This window comes from Periplaneta americana, chromosome 12 (assembly GCF_040183065.1).
Source record: "Periplaneta americana isolate PAMFEO1 chromosome 12, P.americana_PAMFEO1_priV1, whole genome shotgun sequence".
Lineage (NCBI taxonomy): Eukaryota > Metazoa > Arthropoda > Insecta > Blattodea > Blattidae > Periplaneta > Periplaneta americana.
The window spans coordinates 113,951,817-113,970,971 of NC_091128.1; the positions used below are offsets into that span (position 1 = coordinate 113,951,817).

Consider the following 19,155-nt stretch of genomic DNA (forward strand, 5'->3'; position numbering starts at 1 on the left):
CTGAACCAATAAATATTTATAAAATTCATTAAAATATTTACACTTACAAAATACTCTTAAATTTTTCTAAGAGCTTTAAAAACCTACAGTTACTGTAGTCTACAAGCAAACATTTTGGCATATCATGGCCATACTTCCTAGAAAGAATGACTTGAAGTACTGAATATAAGCGAAATCTGTATAACACTTAGGAAAATGACTTTACACAAATGAACAGTAGGACAGGCAATTAACAAGTAAAAAAATACTTCGTATCACGAATGTTTTGCCTATATTTATGTCAATATTCTCGAAGTAAATTTTTCACAATGTTGTAAAAGTTATAAGATTATAAACCAGAAATGACAGTAACTCTGATATTTTACAGTTGTTTTTCTTGTACAGAAAAAATTGGAATAGCATTCTAACACATGCAGAGCTGTCGACAGACATAACATTAACTTGTTTAAAATGTATTTTGAATTCTTAAAAGAAAAATATGTAATGATGCTAAAATTTTTTTCATTTCTGGCACTCCCTGAAATACCACAGCTGTATCAGACATGACACATATTCTGCAGAAACCACTGTAAAAATACAAATTGTAAACCGGTCTACCACTTTAGAAGTAAAAATTAACATTTCACGACTAATTACATATGACATACCAAGCATGTTGTTCCTTTAATCGCTCCATGTTATTGCAGTGATTTCACTCCCGCAACCAACTCAAAATCGTTTTCCTTCCTTTCGGTTGTTGTTTCATAGTAAGCTGCATGTCTGGCAGTTAGAAATAAGAAAAACTTTTCTATTAAAATTATAAAAAATAATAGTGACTGAAAAGCTGGCATTCAATTTTATTGTTGCCAATAAATATAAAGATTAAGTTATAATTTCAGCAAGATGGAAAGAAAGAGTGATTGTAGCGCTAAAGAACCCAAAAGCAACTAGCATCCACAGCAACAGTTCAACTTCACTTCATAGTAGATTTCTCAGGCATTAAAATGTAGTAAGCCAGGTAATTTGAACTGAACTTCTGAAGGAAAGTGTATATATCAACAGTATTTCATACTTTTTTAACTACCTGGGATGCACAATATCATATTTGCGAAATATGAACATGGAAAAGAAGTTAGGAAGATTTCAGCAGACCTGTGGTACAGTAAGAAGTGGTAATGAAGACTATAATATAAGCAGAGTATAAATTTAAGCTTACATTTATGAAATATACGGATATGTAAATGCTGAAATGAACTTCCATCATTTGTAAACATTCATCGGTAAGTTAAAATGTAGTATGTACATCTGTCTAACATTTGCCGCAAGTTTAGGATTAAAGAAATATAATGAAGTTACTGCAAATTAAAGGCTACAAGGATTGTGATATATAAAATTTAATAAGCCAATTTCAGGTCACATTCATCTAAAATAAAACTGTTAATAGATTATTTCTATAAAGGAAGGCAAAAAAGTTCTTATACGAAATATGTTACACAATATTACAAAAATTAAACGCAAGATTCATGAAGCTTTTAAAAGCATATGTGGCCACTGTTCAGAAAAGAACACAACGCTTTTTTAGTTTGGTAGAGTGGAAAATTTCTGTGTACATGCACACAATGTTCTCTCACTTTCTTTCATGTACAGTATCTGGCAACTGTGGGACAAAGCCAGTGCTGGATAACAGATTTTGCCGGATAATTAAAAATACGTTTATAGGTTATGTAAAGACATACTGTACTGCACAAACATTTTTTTTTTCCATGTTGAAATTTAGTAATTTTCATACAGATATTTAAAAATAAAGTTTTGAAATATGTACAATGTTTATTTTTAGTACTGAATACAGTAATGTACATTCATCAGTTCATAATTATTGTAACAAATAATAGTGTAAAAAATACTAAACGTTTTCATAACCTTATGACAATTTTAAATAGCGGTCATGTGATGTGAAGGGCAGTGTAGCCAACATCGACAACTATGAAGATGAAGTAATAGTAGATGATTTGAACCTCTTTAACATATCTCTAATGTCTTCTTGTTTATATATCACTCAAATGAAACTTTTACATGCTGTAGCAACAGAGAATTTCACACTTTCCTATTTAGACCCATTCAACACTCCTTCGAACGGGCAAGTTCAAGTGGTAAATTTAAAGATATCATCTCTGCGAATTGTTTGCAAGGCCCATGTGACAGCGTACCGATCTCCAGGGACATAACGGGGTTTTCTGTCTATATTTTCACGTGTGAACAATGTAAAGAGTAAACAATATGCGGCATGTGCAATTCACGAAACCCACTCACATCTTCGCCAGACTCTTCCCTTTCACATGAATGACTTTTTTTTTTTTTGGCCTAGCCAAAAGTGCCGTTGTTTTGGTATTGCCGGTTATTTGGGTGCCGGATATGAGGGATTTTACTATACTTTCTATTTTTCCTAGGACAGATATTGAGTCTAGAGATATAGCCAAAAATCTGCACTAACAAAGTGTGGCAGCACTTCTATCATTATTATTCAAAGCTTGTGTACAGTTTTAACAACCAAATTAACAACTAACGAGTTGTGCAGAGCTTCCTATAATTGACCTTCACTGTCACTTCAATTTCAAATGTATTTCTCGTGAAATGAAATGACTTCTCTAAACTATGAATTTTCAGTTTTCACTATGTTACCTGGGACTATTTTTATATATAAAAAAATATTATGTAAGCTGTTTGAGTTCACTTGGAGAAAGCAGTCATTTTGTGCTATTTATTCCAAGAAATTTTGGATCAAATATATCGTTATTTTCAAATAAATGTTGTGAATTTTTCCTTAAAATTTCTTCAGATAAATCAATCTGTAAAAAGTACCTATGATCAAAATTAGTCAAAAAGCTCAGAAAAAAGGGGCTCAGAAAATATACTATATAATGAGAAGGTAAAGTTGTCAGCCTCACAGTAGTATGTAAACTGATTAATGCACGATGTAAGTCTCGAGAAATTTAAAACAAAAATAGTTAAAATATATTTATAAAATAAATATTTATATCTTTCAGTAGGGCATAGTCATTTCCTGAGGTAAACAGAGTTCGCTTTATGTTCTAACAATTGTATACATTCACTTACTACACAATGATATTGTGAAAGACAAAATTATTAATTTTAAGATATTTTTTCCCTTATTGTCCGAAATATCTTAACTCTTGAAATTTTACTATAAAGAGATGTAACATGAATATGGATTACTAAACTTGAAAACAGTTCACAATAATTACTGTAGAAAAAGTAATAAAATTATAAATAGGTATACTGGGACCAAAAGACGATTTGATGAGAAAAAGTATTGCACACAAGTAGGAAACAGCCATTCATTTTATAAACAGTGGTGCTTGCATTAAGATTTACGTTTCAGCCAACAGCTCTAACATAACAGTAAACACAACATATTCAAGCAATAAGCTTACTTCTGAGCTATAAAATGTATTTTATTGAAGCTAGAGTTGAGTTTCACGCCAACATGAAACTAAAATGCAACATGAGGACTGTTCAATAAAGACTGAAAATTGTTTTATTACCACTTGAAATAATAAAAATTCGGTATTTTTTTGTCAACTCCATTAAAACTCTACTTCGTCAGTGTGTCTGAAAAACGTGAGACTTCGAAGTTTGATATGTCGCAGTAAAACAGTCTGAAACAGGCGGGGGATTGAAAATTTGTCAGTCTTTCTTTCATTCGGAATGTTGGATGGATATCGAAAGGCAAGTACGAGTTTGTGCAAAAAAAGTCGAACGAAAACAGTGAAAAGAAACTTGGGAGGAAGGAAAACAATTCACAACCAAGACAGAGAAATTGTTTGTAAAGTGTACTTACAGTAGAGCACATAAAGAAGAAAGAGAATGAATGTGGATTCCCAATGCCTCTACATCAAATATAACAAAGGAATTTAATCCATCTGCTTGGAGAGTTAGGTCTTTGTAATTACTGTATATTCTTCCTACCGATTAAGCAGTTTACAATTTTTATTAAATGAAATTTATGAGAAATACAGCGGGATATACAAAACGGGATCACAAACACAATGAAAATATAATGTACAACTAGAACCTGTAATTAATCACGTAAAACATTATTGGAACAACTGGATAAATCATCTGCATCGCATGCGTAGAGATAGAATCCCAAGTCATGCTCCACTATTGTCCAAACGGGAAGAGATATCTTGGTCGTCCAAAGAAGCGCTGGATTGAAAATTCAACTGTGAGATTGTAACAGGCCATATGGTCTAATACTTGAAGGGAAGAAGAAGAAGAAGAAGAAGAAGAAGAAGAAGAAAATTCTTATTACCTCCACAAATAACTCAAATATTTCCAGATTGTTTCAACAAAACAAACTATAAAGACATTGCAGGAAACACTAAGGGCTGTATGTTAAAGATCCTATGAAAATGGATAAAAGCATTATTATTTCCATTTGTTATGCCTGTCAGTGTAGCCTATGTTATATTGCATCATTTATATCCAACTAATCTCACTGTTTCCGTTTTTACCTGAGCAACAACACTCCCTCTGGCCTGCTTCTTCTAAGCTCACCTTTCCGCTTAATCTCCCTCCCCTTTTTTACGCAGGCCAAGCATCATGTCATTCTGAATGAGCAGTCCTTACAGCATTGATGAACATAGTTTTACCTCTGGTAAAGTGGAAGTAATGCATGAGAGGAATTGACAGTTTGTATACATATCGAGAAAACCTCATCCAGCACAGCAACTGCACGGTCTTGAGACACCATGCCTTGGACTCGCATTACAGAATGAGTGCTGGTTCATATCCTCATGGGGGGAGAAATTTTCTCAAGAAATCTCGACGAGTATATGGACCAGTGGCCAACCAACATAATGATGAATTTGCACAGCTGCAATGAGTAGTGAAATTCGGATTCATAAGACAGCTATAATGGTTGGGAGGGGAATTATCATGCTGATCACATGTCATGTTAAAATGTTATGTTTTATTTAACGACGCTCGCAACTGCAGAGGTTATATCAGCGTCGCCGGATGTGCCGGAATTTTGTCCCGCAGGAGTTCTTTTACATGCCAGTAAATCTACTGACATGAGCCTGTCACATTTAAGCACACTTAAATGCCATCGACCTGGCCCGGGATCGAACCCGCAACCTTGGGCATAGAAAGCCAGCGCTATACCAACTAGCCAACCAGGTCGACTCACATGTCATTCCCATACTGATTTGATGATTGTTCACCTTTACTGAGATGTGTGAACATGAAGCCAGCATTTAGGACATATGAAAAGCTTATTCTCGCCCACAATAACACTCGTAAATATTATAAAATATTTGAAGAAAGACTTCAATTAATAACAAAGATGATGTGCCCAGAACTCGAATAACAAACAGTTGTTATGGCTAAAAACATAAAAAAAAAAATATTGTTGCAGTATTTTTTTTTAGTTGGTTATCTAACAATGCTGTATCACCTACTCAGTTATTTTGTGTAGATGGAATTGGTGATAGTGAGATAATATTTAGCGAGATGAGGCCGAGGATTCGCCATAATTATATTACCTGACATTCACCTTATGGTTGGGGAAAACCTTGAAAAACACCCAACCAGGTAATCACTCCAAGTGGAAATTGAACCCGCACCCAAGCATAACTCTAAATCGACACGCAAGCGCCTTAGCCGACTGAGCTACGCCGGTAGCTTTGTTGTAATGATGACAGACAGTCATATAACATAAAAAATCATGAAGATAACATTAGAAGTCATCTACTCGCATGTTGACACTCAGTCACTAATTCTGAACGTGTGTGTGTGTGTGTGTGTGTGTGTGTGTGTGTGTGTGTGTGTGTGTGTGTGTGTGTGTGTGTGTGTGTGTGTGTGTGTGTGTGTGTGTGTGTGTGTGTGTGTGTGTGTGTGTGTGTGTGTGTGTGTGTGTGTGTGTGTGTGTGTGTGTGTGTGTGTGTGTGTGTGTGTGTGTGTGTGTGTGTGTGTGTGTGTGTGTGTGTGTGTGTGTGTGTGTGTGTGTGTGTGTGTGTGTGTGTGTGTGTGTGTGTGTGTGTGTGTGTGTGTGTGTGTGTGTGTGTGTGTGTGTGTGTGTGTGTGTGTGTGTGTGTGTGTGTGTGTGTGTGTGTGTGTGTGTGTGTGTGTGTGTGTGTGTGTGTGTGTGTGTGTGTGTGTGTGTGTGTGTGTGTGTGTGTGTGTGTGTGTGTGTGTGTGTGTGTGTGTGTGTGTGTGTGTGTGTGTGTGTGTGTGTGTGTGTGTGTGTGTGTGTGTGTGTGTGTGTGTGTGTGTGTGTGTGTGTGTGTGTGTGTGTGTGTGTGTGTGTGTGTGTGTGTGTGTGTGTGTGTGTGTGTGTGTGTGTGTGTGTGTGTGTGTGTGTGTGTGTGTGTGTGTGTGTGTGTGTGTGTGTGTGTGTGTGTGTGTGTGTGTGTGTGTGTGTGTGTGTGTGTGTGTGTGTGTGTGTGTGTGTGTGTGTGTGTGTGTGTGTGTGTGTGTGTGTGTGTGTGTGTGTGTGTGTGTGTGTGTGTGTGTGTGTGTGTGTGTGTGTGTGTGTGTGTGTGTGTGTGTGTGTGTGTGTGTGTGTGTGTGTGTGTGTGTGTGTGTGTGTGTGTGTGTGTGTGTGTGTGTGTGTGTGTGTGTGTGTGTGTGTGTGTGTGTGTGTGTGTGTGTGTGTGTGTGTGTGTGTGTGTGTGTGTGTGTGTGTGTGTGTGTGTGTGTGTGTGTGTGTGTGTGTGTGTGTGTGTGTGTGTGTGTGTGTGTGTGTGTGTGTGTGTGTGTGTGTGTGTGTGTGTGTGTGTGTGTGTGTGTGTGTGTGTGTGTGTGTGTGTGTGTGTGTGTGTGTGTGTGTGTGTGTGTGTGTGTGTGTGTGTGTGTGTGTGTGTGTGTGTGTGTGTGTGTGTGTGTGTGTGTGTGTGTGTGTGTGTGTGTGTGTGTGTGTGTGTGTGTGTGTGTGTGTGTGTGTGTGTGTGTGTGTGTGTGTGTGTGTGTGTGTGTGTGTGTGTGTGTGTGTGTGTGTGTGTGTGTGTGTGTGTGTGTGTGTGTGTGTGTGTGTGTGTGTGTGTGTGTGTGTGTGTGTGTGTGTGTGTGTGTGTGTGTGTGTGTGTGTGTGTGTGTGTGTGTGTGTGTGTGTGTGTGTGTGTGTGTGTGTGTGTGTGTGTGTGTGTGTGTGTGTGTGTGTGTGTGTGTGTGTGTGTGTGTGTGTGTGTGTGTGTGTGTGTGTGTGTGTGTGTGTGTGTGTGTGTGTGTGTGTGTGTGTGTGTGTGTGTGTGTGTGTGTGTGTGTGTGTGTGTGTGTGTGTGTGTGTGTGTGTGTGTGTGTGTGTGTGTGTGTGTGTGTGTGTGTGTGTGTGTGTGTGTGTGTGTGTGTGTGTGTGTGTGTGTGTGTGTGTGTGTGTGTGTGTGTGTGTGTGTGTGTGTGTGTGTGTGTGTGTGTGTGTGTGTGTGTGTGTGTGTGTGTGTGTGTGTGTGTGTGTGTGTGTGTGTGTGTGTGTGTGTGTGTGTGTGTGTGTGTGTGTGTGTGTGTGTGTGTGTGTGTGTGTGTGTGTGTGTGTGTGTGTGTGTGTGTGTGTGTGTGTGTGTGTGTGTGTGTGTGTGTGTGTGTGTGTGTGTGTGTGTGTGTGTGTGTGTGTGTGTGTGTGTGTGTGTGTGTGTGTGTGTGTGTGTGTGTGTGTGTGTGTGTGTGTGTGTGTGTGTGTGTGTGTGTGTGTGTGTGTGTGTGTGTGTGTGTGTGTGTGTGTGTGTGTGTGTGTGTGTGTGTGTGTGTGTGTGTGTGTGTGTGTGTGTGTGTGTGTGTGTGTGTGTGTGTGTGTGTGTGTGTGTGTGTGTGTGTGTGTGTGTGTGTGTGTGTGTGTGTGTGTGTGTGTGTGTGTGTGTGTGTGTGTGTGTGTGTGTGTGTGTGTGTGTGTGTGTGTGTGTGTGTGTGTGTGTGTGTGTGTGTGTGTGTGTGTGTGTGTGTGTGTGTGTGTGTGTGTGTGTGTGTGTGTGTGTGTGTGTGTGTGTGTGTGTGTGTGTGTGTGTGTGTGTGTGTGTGTGTGTGTGTGTGTGTGTGTGTGTGTGTGTGTGTGTGTGTGTGTGTGTGTGTGTGAGAGAGAGAGAGAGAGAGAGAGAAACTGAAGATGATGAAATTAGGTAGTGAGGAAAAGCTAATGAGTATGACTGTAGTATTTAAGACTTTGTGTGGAAGCAAGAATTATGTGATTTCTTTCTATCCAAATCCTAAAGAAACATCACTGCAAGAGGCATTTCCATTCATCATAAAAAGTGATAATGGCCAGAGAAATAATTCTCAAAGGCATGTTAAAGTACAGATTCCAAGATTTGTTTTATTAGTGGAAACAATACGACAAATCAGTTCCAATAGTCTTTATTTTTTCAAAAACCATCAAAATTATTAGAATGAATAAAAACACGAACTCATAAACAGATCACAATCAGTCTTTATTGAACATTCTTCGTACTTTGCAAAAGAAGCCAGACTTGCTGTTTAAAAAGCAAATGCAAAGAAGGCATAAAGAGCCCATAACATATGAGCTGAGATTAAATTTAATTCTTCCATCATTCACACCTTCAAAATTTAAATTGCTTTATACACAATTACTATATTACAATACAACAGTCAAAAGACATGTGGCAATAAAACAGGTAATTTCAGATTTCTTCCATTATTTGGAAATATGAATATCGGGCAAAATTGTTGCATTTTTAACAACCTTAGTAAGTAAAAGTTAATAAAAGTAAATAATACCTGTGTTAATTAAACCAGTGTAAGCAAAACTATTTGAAACTGAAACAAATAAAATTAAACCCATAAAACTGTCAATATGAATAAATAATCTGATAGATCAAACATAATGTAGTTAACAACAATGACACAGCATTCAAAATGATGATCACATTTAAATGTATAAACTATACATGTTACTTGAAGCTAATTAGTTAGTAATGGAAATTTAAAGAAAAAAGTACAATGAAAGATAGCAAACATCACAATCTTCACTAACATGCTTTGTAACCTTTGAGTGCAAGAGAAAAATGAACTGCGGTCCATGACCTAAGAACCAGATCATTCAACAAATAAACCAACAAAAGATACCAGAAAAGAGCATGCGATATATAGTAGTAGTAGTAGTAGTAATAATAATAATAATAATAATAATAATAATAATAATAATAATAATAATAATAATAATAAATTCATCCAAGATGTGTTGATCTAACATGTGAAACAGTCTACTTAACATATTTTCACTGAGCTGCACAACAAAGATTAAAAGTCACAGTACGAAAACTATCACATTAAAATGAAGAAAAATGTACATTTTACCTCTGTTATTAAATAAATCGCTGATACCTACATAGTAAACTTGGTAGATAGTATGTCTAGCATATAGGAAAAGATGTTTAAAAATTCATTAAAACTCAACTAATTTGGACTAATAGGAAAAAGGTTCTCAGAATTCATGAATAAAAATTATATATAAAAAAATAAATATGCTATAAATAATTTTAAGCAATGGTCTGAAAAAGAATTTATTCACAATATAGTAACATGTATTAAAAAGTCTGTACAAATATGAAAATGACTTAAGTTAGTATTCATGTGGTAAAGAGTAAATGCATAGGAACAATTGAACACATATGTATTGACAAGGGAACTGTTGATGAGAACATGTCGAAACTTCTCCACAAACTGAGAGCACAGTTAGGTCTCCACAGCAGATAGGCAAATACAAAAAATTAGCTACCAATACTACTTTAAGAGTGAGAGAACTTGTTTGGAATATTGCATTAAGAAACAAAATAGTGTACAGGAAGAGTGTACTTGAATCGCATTTCTCCTTGAATCTCTACTCTGTCATGTGATTTATAACATAAAGCTGTGCAGTGCACATAACATGCTGCACTAATGAGTGAGCACTATCTACTCAAGGCCAGGGATACTACATTTTTCAATAAATTTTCAATTTTGCAATCCTACAATTAATATGGGCAGCTAATTCTTGATATCTGTTTATTAGTTGTGGTGATATAACAAAGTGCGCAGTTTGAGGAGAGGTTTCGACAAACTCATTAACAGTTCTCACGTAAGTATTGTTCTTATGTTATTTTATATAAAAACTACAATGTCGTTTGTCAAGTTTTAATTTTATGAATGTGTTAGCATAATGATAGACAAGAAGTGGAAAATGGTACCATTAAATTCTTACTTTAAAGAAACTTATTGTAATATTTGCTTTCCATTCTTATCACCATCTATCACAAGTTCCTGGTCAGATTGTTATATATAAATAATATAAATATAACAAAACAAAGTCCAAATTAGAGACTCTTTACTGTATACAGTATTCAAAGATTTTTGTTATACTTTTCAAGTTGAGATACCTTTGAGATTATGGATAATAAGCAATATATGCTATAATTTACATCATTAAAATAAAATAAAGCACCACTGAAATATCTATTTTGCATTTTAAAAATGAGATTCTGTGTTTTTTAAAAATGGCACTGGCAGTGATATTTTCAGACAATTTTTCCCGCAGAGGGGAAAGAATGAGAACAGGATAGGTTAAGTTAATAAGGCATAGAATATTTTTATATGACAATAATTTGCATTTTAATTATTAATATTATTATCTCCATTATCATTATTGTCATTTCGTACTAGATACATACTGCTGTGCCTGATGTTTTGCTAAGTGTAGACCATCACATTTTGAGTAATCCGTGTCCTGGAACTTAACATTTCCGACATTTTGGAACCACAATCAATTAGTATTATATTGAACAAAACTGACATAAGCCAATTTAAATCCTGCCCAAATTCAACCTCGCAAATTTCAAGCGCAATAATTAACAACAGGTTCCTAATAGAAACAACAACTAAATTTCTTAGCTCACAAATCGATAATATGTTAAATCAGAAAAATCATATTAAAGAAATTACCCCCAAACTAAATTCAGCATGTTTTGCTATTAGATCTATACATGGGGTTGTAAATATCAACACCTTAAAAATAATATACTTTGCATACTTCCACTCGGTAATGAGTTTTGAAATAATTTTTTTGGAAAATTCTACAGATAGCAACAGTATATTCCTACTACAAAAAAGAGTAATAAGAATAATAGTAGATACCAAATCTAGGGAATCGTATAGAACCATTTTCAAAAACCTACAAATAATGCCTATGGCTTGTATGTTTTCATTAATAAACTTCCTCATATTTAATTGTGAAAACTTTGTAACTAATTCAACAGTTAATAGCATAAAATACACTCATCAAAAAAATGACTTTCATACTCCATAAGCAAATCTATCGTGTTATCAAAAAGGAGTGAAGTCCTGCATAGAATTGGAATATATCAGTCCCCTAACCGTCCATTGTGCAACTCAAACCAAGAAATGGATTCGGAACACTTCAAAATCTGTGCCTCAGTGGCTGACCATAATATTTTTTAAAAATATTGAAGTGCAAGAGGTCAAATGACTTTATTGTCAAATGCCTGGCATTAGAAAACAATAACAAAAGGAGTGAAGTAGAAATTTTTAATAGCCTCCCTATGGATATAAAAAATCAAACTCAAAACTTAAAATTATTTAGGGTCACATAAAGAAGTACCTAATTTGTTACAACTTCTATTATGTAGGTGAATTTATGACATTCAACAACACTCCATGAATATTTCTATCTTGTATTAAGTATCGATACTAACTCCCTGTATTGTACTAGCATACTGTAAAACTCTTCTGTATATATTTCAACTAGACTGTGACTATAATAAAAACTTTGTAGTACTATTAAAATTTTTTTGACATGTTCCATATTCTAGCTGTGAAGCGATATATGAATACCATGGAATGTAAATAAAATACAATACAATACATATAGGTTCATCATCAGTGTAAGACCAGAGAGGTCACCTATTCTGTTCGGCTCATTATGCCAGACTCAGTTGTCCGGATTAGCCTGGCATAATGAACACAACAGAGTAGGTGATATCTCTGGCAACCCTGATGATGGAACCTGTAAGTAGTTCCAAACGTCAGAACTGTCAAGTTCCAGGACAAAAGCCTAATTACCCAAAAGCCTAATTTTAATCACTTCATTTATAGTTTTAAAGTTACAAGTTAAATAAAATAACAGCACGAGTAGATTATACAAAGAGAGTAAAACCTAAGGGATCAGAATTCCTGCTGTCTCTTATCATTACAGTCTGGTAAGCAGATTATCTACTCTCACAAGTAACATTCTTGCCACTTCACGGCACTACAATGACAAGTGATCTTCCACACAACTAAATGAGTTATTTAAAAAAAAAATGAAGCGAATCTTACCCGAATTTTGGAACAGTTGTTCAAAATGTCCTCTATTTAATTCTATACATGTGTTGCAGCAACATGTGAAGTTTTGGAATACTTTCTGGAGCTCATCTTCAGCAATACTGCGTATTAGTCATGTTATTTAATCCAGGAGACCTTGAGAATTCCTAGAGTACATGAGTTTTTTCATATATGTTTTGTTTGAGAGAACCCCATACATAAAAGTCACATACCAACAAATATGGAAACCAGGCAGGTTATAGTTCACTACTTATTATTCTATCATCAAAAATTTCACATAGAGCTTGGACCTTCCATTAAATTCCCCCCCCCCCCCCCAATGCCACCAGGTTGTCTTTCGACATTTCTGGTCTTCTCTCCTGGACGTGGCTTAGTTGTAACCCACTTCCGAGGTTGGGGCGCCTGGAAGGCGGAGTTACATTACCCCGATGATGTGATAGGATGATTATGATAATGTGGTGCCAGGAGAGGTTTCCATTAAATGTGCTAATGTGTGTGTTGTTGCACCATCTTGCTGAAAAATGTGCAATTCTTTTTTTTTTTGCTACATCAGAAGCTGTAAAACAATTGCAAAATGTTGCTCACATAATGCTCTGAATTAAATGTTTCGTAAAAAAAAATATAGACTCAACCATTATTTGTCCACTAACCACACACCATACTCCTACTTCTTGATATTAATGCAGTGGGCTTTCATGAGAAAATTTTAAATTTTCGGTACTTCAATACTGAGTATTTTAGGATGAAACTTTACTATACAATGTTGTAATATGTTCAATTCTTGTGCAGGTAATTAATTCATTCATAGTATTCTGCCCAAAGGCAGGTCTTTCACTGCAAACCCAGTTTTCTCCAATCTTTCCTATTTTCTGCCTTCCTCTTAGTCTCCACATATGATCCCTATATCATAATATCGACTATCATCTGATATCTTTTTCTGCCCTGAACTCTTCTCCCATTACCATTCCTTCCAGTGCATCCTTAAGTAGATAGTTTCTTCTCAGCCAGTGATCCAACCAATTCCTTCTCCTCTTCCTGATCAGTTTCAGCATAATTCTTTCTTCACCCACTCTTTCCAACACAGCTTCATTTTTTATCTCGTCTGTCCACTTCACACGTTCCATTCTTCTCCATATCCTAATTTCAAATACTTCTAATCGCTTCTCTCCACTTCGTCGTAATGCCCATCTTTCTTCCGTTTATAATGCCACACTATACACAAAGCACTTCACTAGTCTCTTCCTTAGTTCTTTTTTCCAGAAGCCCGCAGAAGATGCTGGACAGTTTCAAGTACTTGGGGTGTACTATAAGCAGTAACATGAGTTGCCAGGAAGTCAAAAGGAGGATAGCAATGGCTAAGGAAACTTTTAATACAAAAAAGGAGCATCTTCTGTGCAGGTAAGAGTTATTTTTTTTTTTTGGGTACAACTCCATCCTCTCAAGCATGTATGTGTTCATTCTGTTACAGTACACTTTGGATGTTTATTTTTATCTAGATGGGAACCTGTTTCTCGCCACTTATTAAATAATTTAACTATCTGTTTCGATGGCTGTAGCTTCTGAAAAATACTACTGAAACACTGTGTAAACACAACTCATATGACTTCTTCATTAGACATGTTTTAACAAGGAAAATGTGTTACTGTACTGTGTATATAATCATGATTAAAAATACACATTTCTCAATACAGGTCAGACAAGTGACCAATTGAGATTGACAATGTAAAGTGCCAATAGAGTTTTACTGCCAGCTTATTGCAATAATTAATAAAGAAAAGCCCACAATTCGTGTCCTTTGCCAGGCTTAAACCAACGCACTGTCTGCCACACAGCAACCTCACAGCTTGGTAGGAATCTAGTAACCTAGGTTTGACTCCCTCTGTTTTAATGCATTAATATACAGTTCCTAAAGATGAGAAATTCTTATTTGTGGGACATAAACTTTAACGTTAAGGATGATGTGTATATATACTTCTGAAAGCAAGGAAATCATAATTTTTTAATAATCAATATTTCTGATGTTAACTAGTCATAAATAGTTTTAAATTAAATTAAAATACTTCACACAAACTAAAATCTTGGAGAAGAAGGAAGAATTTTGAGCTCTAGAGGAAAATTCCCCACCACATCATTTTCTGAATTCATCACTGGATGCCAATACAACAATTATTATACAATTAGCAGTTACTTTTTACATGTTCCAATGTTCATGTAGAATATCATAGAATAAACACATCAAGTGTAGCACAATTCTAGTCTGTCGACTCTTGACTACAAGTTTTGAAGCATGTTAGAGTTCAATGTGTTACAGAAACCAGATGGGGATTAGACAAATACATACACAGATACTATATTTAGTAACATTTTCATGTGCTAGAAAGGAAAAGAAGCACCAATGCTTCTATAACCAATCACCAAAGACGAACGGGTAAACAATTTTCTCTCTATTAAGTAAACCAATACATTAGTCAAAGAAAATAAATTATATACAAACAAGACCACCAATGTGCTTCTGCCCTGATCATATTAGGAGCAGTCACCACTGCTTAAACTGGAACATAATGATATGATTTTCCTTGCTCTTTGATATGATTTACTGGTGTCATTTTCAGTATCACTTGAAAACTCTTATATTATTGTGGAATAAGAGTTCCATCTAACACTAATTAAGTTAAGAGATCTTAAGACAAATGATTTTGTAAAAATTAAGTTACAATAATATCAACTACAGTCACTAATTAAACAGTAACTTAACATTATTTGAACTTTAACTCTTTTGAACTAATGCAGAAAAAAATCTTCATATGCACTCTCACATTTACTTAGATTAGCTACATATTATAATACAAACAATAAAGTAAGGGAAAGCACTCACATTTATAAAGGATATCATTATATATGTTTCATAATTTCGTAAAATTAGGTCTGACCAAAGTAATAAGCAAGTAAAGAAATGAAGAATGTGTAAAAAAAAGTATAGATATCACAGATTTTAATAAATAGTACTATTATGACCTACTTTCTTACAGGAAGCCAAATATTTAATTGACCTTTTAGGAAATGCAGAGTATAGTTTTTTTTTTTTGCCTACAGCCACGATCACATACTTAACAGCCCAATGCAGTGCAAGAAACCATTTTTATCAATCAATAATTCCGCCGCACATTTTTTCTCGTACAACTTTGATCATTACTAGCATACACACAATTTTATTTTTATTTCATAATAAGTGCTAACCTGTATTACAGAGTTCTTCCAAATTGTGTCCGTCAGCAGTCACACATTCCTGATATCTTTAATGAAATCTGCATTCCCTCGTAAAAGTCCTTCTTTCATAATTCATCTACCTTTAAGAAGGCTAGGCATAAACAATTAGCAGAGGCAAGCAAAAGATAGGGCAATGTAGAGGAGACTTATTGCGAAAGCAAAGATCCAAAAAGGATTATAGTGCAACTGACGATGATGATGAATTCTTCTAACTTCTGCTCTGATATTTTCTTTAAGTTCCTCTACAGTATGAGGGTTATTCTTGTAGATGTTAATATTTTCTTAGGTATCCTCATAGGTAATAGTGCACATGCTAAGGTCTACTTGCGATTACAGCACATTATATATCAATACAGTAAATGCAAGAAGAATAATAGGACCTATATTAAAATCCTCATTATCATCATCAAACAATCAAGGATCTAGGCCTAGTGGCCTGTCTCGATCTCAATGTTCCTCCAGTATTCTTCTAATAGGGCAACATTGGCTCCTATATGCATATTTTCAACAAGATTCTGCCACAGCACACATTGCTGGAATTAATAAGGAATACCTTACTGTGTGCGTCTGTTTTCTGTGAGGGAACCCTAAAAAATAAAAATGAAGTACATAGGAATAACCCACATACTATAGAAGAATTTAAAGAAAATTTCAGGCCAGAAATTATATGAAATATAGGAGTACTTTTGCAACTGATTCCAAATTTCATTAAAAGATGTCAGAAATGTGGGCATTACTTCGAACAGCTTCTATAACATAGGTTAACATTTATTATTAAATAAAAGTAAATTAATGTGCATGTTGCAATTAATAAAAGTTTACGACTAGAAATGCGTTGAGGAATTATTGATTGATAAAACTGATTTCTAACATGGTCTTGGGCCAACAGTGTTCTGCGAAGTTTCCGCTGCAAGTAGAAAGAAACGTACTGTGTTAATCTCCATCAAGGCATGGCAGTCATATGAATTTTAGTGTGTGCATTAATACATAACGCATCAATACATATCATATAATTAAAACAAAATGATCTGCTTTATTCTTAATTTAAGATTTATTGTATGAAATTCCATAATTTATTCCGTATTAAAAATAAATACTTTTCATACCAATATCTAATACAAGAAAGAACAACCTATAAGCTGTAAGCTTTTGCATTGTATCAAACCAATAACAAAGGGTTTAAAAGAAAAATTAATCGTAAAATATTTTGTACATCAATAATAATAATTTACAATTCTTAGTTTTAAAGCTCAAAGTGCGTATACTAGCAGTTTATACTAAGACATTCGTAACACTTTACTCTGAGTTTCTGCTTATAAAATAAGTCTTTATGATGTGTAACATTCTTACGCCTGATAATATTTTTCCCCAACAAATTAATGCGAGATAATTGTTTAAATATTCAACAATATATTTTACATGCTAATATCTAGTAAGTATGAAACAAGAATGTATATATTTTACTGTTATTGTAGGTTTACAATCATAAAGCCAAAGCTTAGATGAAAAAGTTTATAGAAGCAAAAATATGCAAAGCATTATTCGAAGTAATAGGCATAGATAAATAAATAATATATTATATATATATAATATTATTTCTATTATATTGTTAGCAATGTATTAACATTTTATTCAAATTTGTAACTGAACAGAGTAGCACGGGTTTATTCTGTAACTTCAATGTGCAAGCAAAACAATACATAACAACATTTACATGAAAAAAAAAATGCCATTAAGATACCAACTTTTTTTATTTATGAGAATATTTAAACAAGTTTTTCATTATTAAAATTCCAACATTAAGTATAGTTACATAACAACGACATTTCACTTTCTTGAGGATAATATAAAAATGGATTTGAGGGAGGTGGGATATGATGCTAGGGGCTGGATTAATTTTGCTCAAGATAGTGACCAATGGCGGGCTTATGTGTGGGCGGTAATGAACCTCTGGGTTCTTTAAAAGACATTTGTAAGCAAGTAGCTTAAAATATAATCAGGAAAAGAAAGCTTCAATGTAGAGAAAAAGATTTGCATGTTAAATACAGTACGAGTACATACAATTTAATCTAGTATAACAATCTATTCCAGAGAAATTCGCGAAGCTTTTCTCTGATTTTATATGACAATATTTAGTCTACTGCACTCCAATAGTGTAGGCAACTCTATGTTTTTTGAGAAGTCATTCTGTTTTATAATCTGATATAGTTTCTAGAGGAACTGTTCGAAATGTCTTTGTAACATATCGTTTCTGCGCCTCCAAAATCGTTTTTTTTTTTTTTTTTTTTTTTTTTTTTTTTCAGGAGAAAGAAAAATGCGTTGTCTCTTTTAATTCTCTTGGTTTTCAAAGTTACTTTCGGTATAATTCCATCATTATTCTTCTAATGATTGAAATTATACCAAAGATAGTTTTGAAAATCAAGGGAAATAAAAGTGACAGTGTTTTTTTCTTACCCCTACAAAATCTTTTTAAAAACACATGGCGGATTTTGGAGGTGCAGCGATGATATGTGTTCTTAGACTTTCACAGTGAATGTGATCAGAAACACACTTTTGGATATTCCACCATTTCCAACATTTCGGAATTGCACACAGGTTCTATTATCAGAGCAGATAAACTGTACAAAATGTTGTTGTTGTTTTCTAATGCCAGGCGTTTGATAATAAAGTCATTTGACCTCTTGCACTCCAATATTTTTCAAAGATATTATCATGACCAGCCACTGAAGCACAGATTTTGAGGTGTTCCGAATCCATTTCTTGGTTTGAGTTGCACAATGGACAGTTAGGGGACTGATATATTCCAATTCTATGCAGGTGTTCGGCCAAACAATCATGGCCTGTTGCCAATCTATATGCAGCTACAGACGATTTTCGTGGTAAATCGGGAATTAACTGTGGATTTTGATGCAGAGAGTTCCATTTTTTCCCTTGGGATTGTGTTATCAAATTTTGTTTGTTGAAGTCTAAGTATGTAGATTTAATAAATCTCTTCACAGAGTAATACGTAGATTTAGTAACAGGTCTGTAAGTAGCAGTGCTGCCCTTCTTTGCTAAAGCATCAGCATTTTCGTTTCCCAGGATTCCACAATGGGATGGTATCCATTGGAATACAATTCTTTTATTGAGTGATATTAATTGAGAGAGCATTTTAGTTATTTCTGCTGTTTGAGATGAAGGTGTGTGTTTAGAGACTATTGATAGAATAGCTGCTTTGGAGTCTGACAATATAACTGCATTTTTAAATTTACTGATGTGGCATAGAAGATTCCTGAGACTTTCACTTATTGCAATGATTTCTCCATCAAAACTTGTTGTTCCATACCCAAGAGATCTATAAAGTGAGAAGAGACAGCACGTAACACCTGCACCGGCACCTTGTTCTCTGGAGATCAAGGATCCGTCAGTGTATAAATGAAGCCAGTTTTGAGGAGGATATCTAATATTAATTGTCTCTAAAGACAATTGTTTTAGTATTTCAGACTGTACAAAATGTACAAAGACTGTTGAAATAACATGTGATAAAAAAAAGAACACGAATTTCACAAATTAGATAATAATTCA

General features: G+C 34.8%; 1 protein-coding gene across 6 annotated transcripts in view; it reads right to left on the reverse strand.

Annotated features, from left to right (window-relative positions):
- Positions 1-19,155, reverse strand: part of RtGEF (Rho-type guanine nucleotide exchange factor) — a 117,796-nt gene that overhangs the window by 43,015 nt on the left and 55,626 nt on the right. The window contains exon 12 of one of the 6 annotated variants that reach the window (XM_069841989.1): positions 648-759. The exons of 4 other annotated variants lie outside the window; for them this stretch is intronic. In XM_069841989.1, the coding sequence (XP_069698090.1) occupies positions 692-759 (68 nt within the window). In that variant the 3' untranslated portion in view covers positions 648-691. Of the gene's footprint in view, positions 1-647; positions 760-9,498; positions 16,499-19,155 lie in introns of those variants that run through there. One more of the 6 variants, XM_069841990.1, reaches the window with a different exon arrangement.